Source organism: Podarcis cretensis (genome assembly GCF_951804945.1).
Source record: "Podarcis cretensis genome assembly, chromosome: 15".
Classification (NCBI taxonomy): Eukaryota; Metazoa; Chordata; class Lepidosauria; order Squamata; family Lacertidae; genus Podarcis; species Podarcis cretensis.
Genome location: NC_137185.1, coordinates 41897750 through 41910512, shown reverse-complemented (window position 1 = coordinate 41910512; position 12763 = coordinate 41897750). Strand labels below are relative to the sequence as shown.

General features: G+C 43.2%; 1 protein-coding gene across 2 annotated transcripts in view; it reads right to left on the bottom strand.

The window, feature by feature from the left end:
- The window catches only part of EBF2 (EBF transcription factor 2), a 261105-nt gene that overhangs the window by 27949 nt on the left and 220393 nt on the right, over window positions 1-12763 (bottom strand). For both annotated transcript variants that reach the window (XM_079955074.1, XM_079955073.1), the window contains exons 11-14: window positions 11378-11466; window positions 10281-10346; window positions 7597-7771; window positions 1418-1603 (exon numbers count right to left, since the gene is read on the bottom strand). In XM_079955074.1, the coding sequence (XP_079811200.1) occupies window positions 1418-1603; window positions 7597-7771; window positions 10281-10346; window positions 11378-11466 (516 nt within the window). The remainder of the gene's footprint in view (window positions 1-1417; window positions 1604-7596; window positions 7772-10280; window positions 10347-11377; window positions 11467-12763) is intronic.

Sequence of the window (12763 nt, the reverse complement as noted above, 5' to 3'; positions counted from 1 at the left end):
ATATGCTATATATTCTTGGGGGGGGGGGGAGCGGGGGGGGAGGGAGAGGGAGAGCTCCACATTTATGAAGTTTTGCCTTTGGCTATAAGTCAGCTTTCCCTTTACATTTTATATCTGACTGCAGGTTTCCACATACATGCTTCTCTTTGAGGAAAATGTGTGAAAACCTCACTCTTCCACATGCCTCCATGCTTCAGATTTGACAAAGTATCTTGTGCTTGGCTATTGAAACCTGAACACAAATATAGGCATCATATGCACTATACATTTAAAGCAGATTCATTTCATTTTAAATAGTCGTGTCTTCCCCCAAAGACCCCTCACAGAGCTACAATTCCTAGAGATGATTAACAGTCAATCCCTTTCCTCAGGGAACTCTGGGAATTGTAGCTCCGTGAGAGGAATAGGAGGTCTCCTACCAACTCTCGGCACCCTTAACAAACTACACTTCCCAGGATTCTTTGGGGGAGGTGACATGTGCTTAAAGTGCTAGGATGCTGGGTTAAATGTGTAGTGCAGATGGAGCCATAATGTGAAAATTGCTAGTTTTCTCCTTTTACATTCAGTGCATCTATTGCTGACTTTGGGCCAGATATTTATATGCTTAGTTTAAATGCAAAACGAAGCTACAGGTATCCTGATCTGATTCCTGCCAGTGTTCCAACCCAGAAGATCCCCCTCTTCAACAGTCAAGTATTTAGTCCACTGGAGGCAAGCAGACAATGGAAGCTTCCTTAACAATGACTCTTATAAAGCATGTTATTACCCTTTTTTTGTAGAGGGCCGGCTGAGTCTAGGAGGGCTGCGGCTTGTCTAAGGCAATCTGGTGAGTTCATGACATAGGCAAGAGTTTGGGTCAGCCCAGAACTGGAGCCTCTGCTGCCCCTCCACCCAATATTAATTCACCCCTTTCCTCTATGTTAATTTACCTAGTGGTGTCAAAAACAGAAAGAGGCTGCAACAGCAATGGAGCTACCATTAAATTTCCCACAGTGCCCCACTGCAATGCTATTTCAGGGGTATTGCAAATATTAAGACATCAGCTCCCACACCTAGCGTTCATTGGATCAGAGCACCAGTTAAAAGGGGGCCCTAGGAAGGCATCATTGCCGGGTCCTGGGATCCTGACAGCTTCTCAAGGATGGCAAATGCCGACACTGGGTGGTCTGCACAATTTAGCCATTATGCTACACAACTGGCAGGTTCAGGCAAGAAGGCAGAAGCAGCGGTTCACCCTCGCAGGCTCATTCTGCAACAGCTTTGCATTCAATTTCCTATTGTAGAGTCGGGGAATCTTCTGGTGCGTTGCCCCAGAAAGCTGGCGGATGAGGGGAGAGAAGTATTTTCTGGCAGATTGCCTCTTGGCTTAAGTCAAACCAAAGGTCAGCTTAAAGGAAGAGAAGGGACGACTACTCACAGCCATAGGGAGATCCTGTGGGAGAGCCATTAATGAATCCAGGCGAGCCAGGAACACCCAGGTTCGACATGGGGACGTTGCTGTAGCCGTTCATGCTGTTACTGGAGGTGCTGTAATTAGACTGCTGAGGGGTCGAGCTGGAAGAGTAACCTCGGGGGGAGATGCTGCTTGTGTTGCGGATGTAACCTACAAGAAATAAACATTCTCTGAGTGCCCAGAGATGAGGACAGCGGGATGATCTCTCTCAGCCGTGCATTTCTCCACTAATTTGGATTTCATTGGAACAAATGTTACCATAGATGAGGAAACTAGTCCTGGCCCTAGATGAATCTCAGTGGTTCAGAGGGCACTGGAGGGTGGAAGAGAGAATTTTGCCATTTTTAAAATCCTACCTTTAATGGCTGAGGATTGTTCCCTTGGCAAGAGTGTGCATGTAGTGACACACACACACACACCCCGCCCGGTTTCTCTCTCTTTTTCCTCCATCTTTTTTCTTATAACAACCCCCTTCACCAAATGTTGCCACCATGTGATGCTCAGAGTAGCCCAGCCATGGTCCTGGATGTGAATCCATCTGATGATAGCATGCTGCCATCAGCTAGTGGCTTTTCATCAAGGGGGAGGAGAAGGCCACAAAGACCACAGTGGGCGCAGCCACCCCCTGCCCAGTGCCCTGAGAATTACGTTACTTCATGGCATAGGATCCTTGTCAGGCACACTCTGTTGTATCCAACACTGGTCATAGTCAGAGTGGACCAAATGAAATAATAAAAATGACTAATTGAGGCCCATCAGTTTCACTGGTTCATTGGGGTAGGTTGACAAATCTGCTGATCTCAGTTTCTCATTCCCACCCCCATTCTTAAATTCACTTCTCCACATTTCCATATCTGCTTAGAAAAAAAGTCAAGTTCTCATCAGCATTTTGACGACCCCCCCCCCCGCCCCACTGTCTCCATCTCTTCTTCTCTGCCTCAACTTGAGAGTCCTTCTTCAGAGCCAGGCATTCTGGGCAAGGTGGCCAGAAGAATGCCTCTGCTACTGCGGTGGTACGCCACAGTGTCTAGAAATGCTGTTTAAACTGGTGCTTGTCATCTTCTGGCTCTGCAGAAGGACCCCCTCAACCATTCCTTAGAGTAAGGCATAATGAAGTGGGGGGGAGGGTGGCAGAGAAGCTGTCAGCACTGACACTGTAAATGTAGCGGGGCTATAATTTTTTAAATAGAAAGAAAGCGAGGGGGCCGAAGGTGGAAAGGGAGAGAGCAGACCTCCAGATCTGCTGGTGTCTCCCTGGTCTGCCCAGGTTTGGGCTACACTAGTGAATAGGTTTGCACATATAAAATGTAGGTTAATACCCCGAGGACCTTTTCAACAAGTCAGAATGTCAGTCGTCCCCTCCCCCCCCCCCCCCCCCGTAAATTGGGGAAAAGAATGATATTGGCATCCTGCAGATGGAAGAGACCTTGGTGGCAGTGCACTTCACAAATAGACAGCCCTGCCCTCCGATTATGTGTCCTTCAACTGTGATACTTCCTTTACAGGATGGAGGATGGAGAGATTTGTGCATCTGTAGAAACCTCTGACTTTCTGTGTGGCTGGATTGTAATCTACTGTACAGAGTTGCGCACCTGTTGTTTCATCCATTTTTATCTCTAGCCCTATTCATCCCTAGCATTTGGCCCAAGAGTCTGTTTGTGTGGGAATGTGGTTCTTGGACTAAAACAGGTTCCCTACCTCTAGTCTAAAGGCTTACTGAAGCTAAGCAGTTCTTTTATTATTATTTTTTTGCAGTAATCTTTTCTTCAAAAAAAATCCTCATGAAAACCCATGAGCTTTTTAGTGCTAACTTCTCCCAATAAACACATTTTCAATGCAGTTTTGGCTAATATTTTTGCAAGCAATTTCCTCTATAATGCTATTTTATATGCAGTTTCAACTCATACATGTATGTATGTATGTATGTATGTATGTATGTACATATTACTTGGCTGGATAAATTCATTGCGAAATTTGGTGAAATGCAAATTGTGACAGTTGGCTGTGTTTTGCTCTCTGCATTGTTTCAGAAAGTGAAAATTAGACAAGTTCATCTTTAAATGGGAACTAAATCAAATTCCACACACACATGACCACCACCAAATCCCTGCTCAGGATTGTTCCTGTTAGAATACAGGCCTGCTCTTACAGGGCACATCACTAGCGAGTGTGCTGATGCTGGCACAAACCCCAACCCCAGAGTGCTGGACGAAGAGCTGCCTGCAGACACAAGGACTGCTGTGCATGATTTCTTTCCATTTCTCACCCCTTAAGCATGTTTCTCTGGCTGAGGAGAGCACGTCTTTGTTTGACAACATGTGTACATTTGGTGATCACATCTGATTGTTGAAAGAATGTGAAAGGGTGTTTCTGGATCTGGAAAAAATTAGTGCGCTTATGTTTTTAATGTTCATAACATTAACATGGGATTTGCTGCAAACTGTGGTCAAGGCTGTATCTTCTCAAGGATTTCAAGCGATTCAGGGGGTGCTTCTCCACTGCAGAGGGCGTTTGTTTGTTTGTTTGTTTGTTTGTTTGTTTGTTTGTTTGTTTAAAAATAGGTTTTGCAATGTTTTCACACAATAGATGCTTATGGAGTATAATGATGGCTTAGATCAGGGGTAACTGGTGCAGTGTCCTCCAGACACCACTGGATTATACCGATCATTCATAGCCAAGATGACTAGTGGTCAAGAATGGCAAGAGCTGAAGCACAACAATATTCACATTGGCTACTCTACCTCTAAGCCAGTGGCTCCCAGTTTTCTAAGTACTGCTATGTCATTGTTTTTTAAAACATAAATTTTATATTTTATATTCATTTCTAAGGTACCACTTCTCCTAACGTACAAACCTTTTTTGCCGCACTGTGGCTTTCTGGCTAAACAGGTTTGGCAGGTTTCTGAATGGGTAAAAAATCCTGCAAAAGCTGTAACAGGATGTTTTTGTTTTTAGTTTTGTTAGTCCTTTCACTTTCATTATTAAAAGTTGTATTCATTTTGTTATTCATTCATTAATGTAGCATTCATGGCATTGCCAATTTCAACACATTCATTAGTTTCCGCCACTCCCATTTCTTTTTGATTGCGATTGGTTTCAATGAGAGACCCAGACAATCATCTACTTTTGGGACCTTTGTTGTTTTCCACTCTATAGGTCTGCTGTTTTCAGGCATATTCTGTAAAGTTATCAGATCTGCCAGATATCAAATGATTTGGGCAAAGCACCAGAGTTTCAGTTGCTACTAAAAATATGAACATCTTATAAACCTTGCTGTCAATGGAAGATCCTGCTGATCTCTGCATGCTGCAATGTCTGTTTTCTATTCTTTGCTATGAGATTTTAAGACATCAATTTCCTCCTCCAAAGGATCATTTCAGACAGAAAGGACAAAGGTTCTCAATTTTATAAGTGATTTATAAAGGCAGGCCAACTTTCACTCTCCTTCCCCTCCTGGTAACCTCTTTGTGACCTGTAAAGGTTGTTCCAGCAGGGCTCCAATTTACACAAAAAGAGAGTTGAATGGATTTTCACTTGGAACTCATTTGCTTAATTTTTAAAATGAATGGTGGCTCATAAACCTCTTTAAAAGAGGTGAAAGTGGGGCACATGTACACACCACAGGGGTGGGGAACTGCAGTCCCCTGTGGACAATCTTCTGGGGCCTTCATACCAGTGGTGCGTAGGGTAGGGCCAGAGCCAAAAAGCAAGTGGAAGAGCAGGTGTGATTTTTACCTTTCTACATTAGGCTACATTCCATGAGTTATTGACCTGCAATAACTGGTTGGTGGGCAAGCCAGGTTACATAGTCCTGATGTTCCAGCTTGCTAGGCACAAGAGTGTTAGTTTTCTTTCTTTTTTTACTTGGTGCAGAAGTTCAGTCTGCTTGTCAAGTGATACTCTGGGCTGCAAGCACCCAGTGAAGCAGGCAGACAGCACTTTATTGACCAGGGGCTGCCCAGCTTAAAGTGGGCAGTAGCAGACCAGTGAGACACAATGATCCCTCCCACCAACAAAGGCATCCCATAGTGCAGGTACCTTACACCAAACAGGTTGAGCTTATAACTAGTAACTGCTGCCTCCTGCATTGTTTTTGCCATGTTTGCAGCACTGAAGTGACCTGTGCAGGGCGCAAGGCACGGACTGTCCAGATTACAAGACCTCCCTCTCAACCTTGCTGATGTGGTCCCAAGGAAAGCAGATCAATACATTTGGCACCAGCTTGGCTGCAGCAGTTGCCGGAAGGAGGTGTACATGGCGCCATGCAACTGCCTTAGGGATTTGTGTAGGGTTTTGTTCTTCCAAAGATGTCCCACAAGGCAGCGGGTACAGATTGCTCCTTGGGGTTTACTCCTGAAGCCTCTCTCATGAATGAGCAAAGGCTCAAGGCAGCAGAGATAGGCTACATTCAAGTCACAGAAATGTTTTCACATGTATTATCTCCATCCAGGCAAGCAAGAGGCATTATCAGAGTTCAAGGGCACAAAGCACAGAGCAGGGGTTGTGAGGCTGGGCCTGAGGTTCTCCATCACTTCCTCCAGCCTTGGGTGTTTTGCAGGCTGTTGACCTGTCTTTCTTTGAGCTTCTCTGTCAGCTTCTTGCTCCCTTGCCTCAAGTCTGTTTTGGGCAGGGCTAACTGACCAGGGCTAACTGACCAGGGTGGCGGGTGGCGCTGTGGGTAAAACCTCAGCGCCTAGGACTTGCCGTTCACATGGTCGGCGGTTCGAATCCCCACGGCGGGGTGCGCTCCCGTCATTCGGTCCCAGCACCTGCCAACCTAGTAGTTCGACAGCACCCCCGGGTGCAAGTAGATAAATAGGGACCGCTTACCAGCGGGAAGGTAAACGGCGTTCCATGTGCTGCGCTGGCTCGCCAGATGCAGCTTGTCACACTGGCCACGTGACCCGGAAGTGTCTGCGGACAGCGCTGGCTCCGGGCTTATAGAGTGAGATGAGCGCACAACCCTAGAGTCTGGCAAGACTGGCCCGTACGGGCAGGGGTACCTTTACCTTTACCTAACTGACCAGAGCTATAATCAATGTAGTGATTGGGCAGTAAGAATAAAACAGAGACCCAATCAAATAAAAGAGTAGCTGTAGATTGGAGCCAATGATTGCCTTGCCTAAAGACATTCAAAACAAGGATCAGAAATGAATGTGGAAGGGCACCCACCAGCTTTGAATCTATTGAGCCCACAGGACGGAATTGTGTATATACAGCAATTTACCTGGAATGACCAGAGCTCACTGGGATTTCCACATAGGAGTTCCAGGTTTATTCTCTGGCATCCCCAGTCACAAATATCATTTAGTAGGGGATGAAAAAATGTCAATGCTTGTGACTTTAAAGAGCTACATCCAGAGTAGACAATTCTAGGTTAAATAGATAAAAAATCTGAAACAAGGCAGCTTCCTAAGATACTTAACATGCACAAACCACCCCTGGGTAGCCAGAATGAGAAGGCTAAGTATGGGTGGAAGGCTAAAAATTCCTCATTGCAGTTTTGTGGATGAAACCAATCATGAGCGCAAACAACCCCAAATCATAGAAATGGGAAGCCAACTTTCTCGGAAGACTAGTACTCATGTGATCGAAGACGGAGGTGAGCCAGGGACTATATAATCAGGGAATCAAAGAGGTGCACAGGATTCAACCCCCTACACCCCATAGATCAACTGGAACCAGGGCAAGTCAGTGCATTCACAGGGGCAAAGTATGTCACTGGCTAGTGTAGCATAAGAAATAAGGAGTTAGAATCCATTATGTTTTTTTAAAAAAAATCTCAGAAAAAGGAATAGATGATTTGATTCTAGAGGAAGAAAAAACAGAACAGAATGCAAAAGTAGTCCCTCTTGATTGGAATAAATATTGGGTTATAATTTAACACTTAAATAATATTTCATATTTATTAATAATTTATGGCAGTGACCAAGTAAATAATATGTAAGATGCATGTGTGTGTGTGTATGAAGACTTAATGATGTATTTATTGGACTGTATATTTTTACTGTGTAATTTATAGTTTTTTTTAAACAGAAGGCTCCTTCAATCATTTGATAAGTGCAATGTACTAATTATGTAAATAAAACTAGGGTAAAAACAGCGAAACAGCATTTCCATATTTCTAATATTGGGATCCTTACCTTGATTGTTTCCTTGTGTTGATTCTGAGATGCTGACTCCCAACTGGCTACTGTAGGAGTTGATGCCCATCATGCTACTGTGAGCCGGAGAGCTGGACAAAGGGATCTGGCCTGGATTCCTGGGGACACTGTAGAGAGCTTCTGCGATATCAGCAGCTCGCTTCAGAATAATGTCCTGCATGCAATAAAGAATGGGCAAATCTGTCAGTTTCAGTTTCTCCCAGTTTCTAATTTTTGTATCTACTTTTCCCCAATATGCAGATTTTTGCAAAGCAAGTTATCTCAATATAATTCATTTTATATGTTATTTTCACCAATACAGTGGTACCTCAGCTTTTGAACATCTCCATTGACGAATGTTTCAGTTTTCGAATGCTGTAAACCTGGAAGTAAATGCTTCCGTTTTCGAATGCGCCTCAGAAGTTGAATGGCTTCCTCTGAGTGTATATGTTATTTTTCTCTATTAAATACACACACACACACACACACTCTATTAAATTTGCAGACCACCCTTTTTGCCTCAGTTTTCGAACATTTCAGAACTAGGACGGTCTTCCAGAACGGATTACGTTTGAAAACCGAGGTACCACTGTATATGCATTCTATGCATCCCTTGCTCCAGTATTTGGAGAACTGTGCTGCAAAATTTGGAGAAGTGCAGATTTCAAAGGATGGCTGCATTTCGGACCCCTGTTCTGCACTTCAGAAAACATCCTGCCTTAGTCTGAAGTACTTTGTAGGAAGGTGAAATGTCAAATGAAATTCACTGTAAGCAAGCATAAACTGATGAACACTGAAGCAACCAAACAAAGAAACCTAGTTTCATCCTAGTTTCATGTATGTGCTAATGGGGTCTCCACAGGTCTTCATGCAGTGCCATGTTTCTAGAAAAAGAGGCACCAGAACTCACCATGAACACCTTCATTCTCTTAGAATGACAATGGCACCCATCTGAAAGCTGCTGGAACTGAGTTCCATTGAGTTCCACCTGAAAAAATGTCCTGTTCTTATGTTCTTAAGCAGGCAGCCCAGCTCAGCTAAGGGTCCTCCTCATTCTTATTCACTATTGGAAATACCTCTTTTCTCTTTTCACAAGAGTGGATGCCATTTGCAGCCCTCCAGAGTAGTTAAAGCCTGTCATATTATAGGCAAATATTTCCAGAAGCTTTTGTGCTGGATGCCTTTAAATTTGTTTTTGTTTTTTTTAAGGAAATGTCTATAACTTCTTAATTTGGAGGCAGAAGGCACAAATCCTGCCAAACTTCAGAAGGATGATCAGAACAGTTTTCACATAAGGGCAATCATTACAGTTTTCGGGTTTGTAAAAAGCAATCACTTATTCTCCACTAGTGTTTTGTGGGCAACTGGTCTGAAAACTGCAGACGTGAGTGAGGTGTCCTGGAGTAAAAAACCTGCCAAACCGGACAAAGTGTTTTTTGTGCTAGATACCTTTAAAGTTGATTTGGTGGGGCAGTGGAGGTGAGAGAACAAAAAGGTATTCAGTCCCTCTGATTACAAGCTTGATGAATCAGTCGCAATGGAGCTCTTCCTCCAAGCTCTCTCCACCCCACTCTTTGCTCTTGCTTCCCCTGGTGTTATTCCAGCTTAGAGACATCTGGAATGCACTGGCACCACAAAGTGCTTCATGGGTCCGCACTTTGACATATGACACCATGTGCAGGTCCTGCTTTGCCTCTGACAAGTCCTAAATCCCTCTGAGGCAGCAGCCTCAGGTTGAGATTTGGGATTCATTTGAATCTGATGCACACCCCTAAAAATTAGGGTCAGGCCTGTTGTCCCTGCTCAAAACCTTCACATATTTATTTAAAAACACAGGTGGACCATCTGCATCTCCAGGGCTGCATGTGGCCCTCAGTCCATTTTCATGCAGCCCTTGGCGCTTGTCATGTATGGATGGATAAATCAGAGAGAGAGAGAGAGAGAGAGCGCATAGCTGTCAACGTTTCCCTTTTTTAAAAGGGAAATTCCCTTATTCCGAATAGGATTCCTCGCAAGAAAAGGGAAAAGTTGACAGCTGTGGAGAGAGAGGGAGAGAGAGAGAGAAAGATAGAGAGATAGGGAGACAGGAGGGATAAAGAAAGCAGATGTCAAAGAGAACAACAACTACCTGACTTTTAGAAGACATCTGAAGGCAGCCCTGTTTAGGGAAGCTTTTAATGTTTGATGTATTACGGTACTTTAATATTTTGTTGGAAATCATCCAGAGTGGCTGGGGAAGCCCAGCCAGATGCACGGGGTATAAATAAATTATTATTATTATTATTATTATTATTATTATTATTATTATTATTAGCATGAGAAAAATGAGTGAAAGACTCATTATTGACTCTAGCCCCACACAATGCTGGTATGTGACTCCCAACAAATTGGCCCAAAGAGAATGCAGCCTCTGATAGAAAAAAGCTGCTGACTTGATCTAAAAAAAATCTGAAGATGTGCGTGTAATTTCATGTCCAATTAGAAATAAATATAATCTGTGTATGTGCAACTGGGACCTTGCAGGGCCTCGATTCTGCAGCAGGAGCTCATTGGTTTTGTTCAGATAAATGTGCAGAGGTGTAGAGAAAGGGCAGCTAGCTCAATCTGATGTCTCTCCCCCCACCCCCATTCAATGAATGTCTGCAGAGAGAGAAATGGGAAGAGGAAGAGGTGTGTGTTCAGACCTGATTATTGTGTGGCGTTCCATACAGTGCTTCAACTAGGTCAGCTGCTCTTTTCAATAGCATCTCCTGCAAGGAAGAAAGAAGGACAACCAATGGTTATAAAGAAGGAATAGCCAGCAAGTCTCTGGCAAACAGGATCCCATGTTAGAATGACTCAGTTTTGCTTTGATGTTATATGTAGCCATGATGGTGCTATGTATCACATCATTTGCACTCTCACACTGCTAGGTCTCTCAGTATCATCCTGAATCATACTGCAAGAAATCTAACTCTTCCAACCAACAAGTGGACAACCAACAAGTTTCTCATTTGGAAGGACTGCCACATTTTGGGAAGTAGGTCCAGTGTCAAAGAAATGAACAGAAAATCAGGCAGCCTATATCGCTGGGTGGCAGACTGGAGTGAAGACTTGTACTTCCCTCTGGTCTGTCACCCAAGCACTGCCCTCTCTGGCCAATGATTGGCCAGTTTGAATTCCAGTGGATGGCAAGCTATACCACCCTCCTTTGCAGCCAGCCAGGGGAATTCTCCAATAGGCCAGCTTATGATGGAGAGGCTGTAGCTGTGAAACGTGCAGAAAGTAGGTTTGTGGACAATTAAATTCCCCAGGAATCTCTCTTCTTTTTGGTCATTGTCTCATTCAATAGATTCCATCACAGAATTTTTGAATGGCATGGGGAAGTAACAATGATGAAATTGCACAAGTTACCATGGTTATTGCTGTGCCATCCTTTGATCACTCACATTTGTTTGGAGATTATATGTGTCAATTTGACCTCCAGTGCTTACTCTGGCCCTTAATTTATGAATGTTTAATGTGGGAGTTATTTATTAAGAAATCTCCATTGATTGATTTTATTAGACTAATGCATGAGTAGAAAACATGGTGTCCTCCAGATATTGTGGATTCCAGCTACCATCAGCTCTAGCCAAGTTTAGTCAATGGTCAGGGATAATGGCAGTTATAGTCCATATTATCTAGATAGTATCACCCTGGATTAATCAGTCAATTAAACTGGCATACATTTAGATACACATAGAATATTTATTCTTTCAATGTTTCAAAAATATGTTAAGTAACATAGAAAACTTTTTACCTTGGCTAGTCGTTCTGGGTCACCAGGATGTCTTGGTATAACTTTCTGGAGTCTTTGGAAACCATAGTCTATGGTAGGCTCATTTAAAGCTAAAATAGGGAATGGGAAAATAAATAAATAAAGATCACATATGTGCAACAACTGGCTTAAAGATGTGTCTTCCTTTGGGAAAGCAAAATGCTATTTTGCAATTAAAAGGGGGGAGGAACAATGAAATCAGTAACTGGAGGCAAACATGCGCACACACACGCACACATACACATGAGTGGAGAACAGAAGCTGGCTATTTAAGGGGCAATTAAGGGGCAATTCGTTAAACATGTAGAACTTATATGGAAAAAAGTTTTAACAGTGCAAGGCATTGTTACTGAACAGGCCTTACTTGTATTACAGTATACACACAAGTATTACAGAAGGATATGGGCTATTGAAAAGGGCATTACTTTTAGTGTTTTGTGGAACCTCTGTTTTAACTCTATTTCCAGTTGATTTGAGGGGAGTAATATCTCTGCAGCACTGAAAAAGCAACCAACTTTACATCATTCAATGTTGCAACAGCTGCTAGTTTTGTCAGGCTGGCAGATGCCTTTAATTATCTTTTAAGAGGCATATTGTTTGTTTATTATTGGCCATCTTAAGAGGGGGGAAAGAACTTGTCAAAGTGCTTTGGAAATTGGGGCTTATGACATCACAGCTGCCAGCCAATAGGCATCCCCAGCAGGCAGGTGTTCTGCCTCAAAACATAACAAAGCAAAGAGGAAGAGACAAACATCTATTTACAAAACAGCAAAAGGTACCTCTGTCACACCTGTAATAGAACACCTATGTGCACCCTATGATTCTAAGAGAACAATTTCTACTGAATGCACAAAGGCTAATCTCCTAGAACAGGGTGGGGTGGGGAAAACTTTTGGCTTGGGGACCAAATACATCTCTCTAAACCTCTCTAACTGATCCACAAAACTTTCCCCATACCATACCCCCCCCTCCCTAGCCACACCTGATCTCCCCAAGCCATGCCTATCCTACTTTGCGCACCTCAACTGCTTTGCCTGACTTGAGAATGCATCTTGATTGCCTGGATGGAGGATAGAGATGGATGTACATAAAAACTAGCCCACTGTACAAAGATAAAATCTTCATTTGTTGCTCTGCCCATTTTTGCATTTAATCACTGACGTCTGACCTCTGCAAGGTTGCCCAGAAGGGACTGACTGATTGATTGATTGATTGATTGATTGATTGATTATTTATTTATTAAGTTGTTAGTCGCTTTTCTCACAGAGGGGACCAAAGTGACTTACATTACAACCAATTCAGAACATTCAATAAAAATCTAAAAAATGCAACTAAAGAGATAAAACAGTGCTACCCTTCAATATAAGG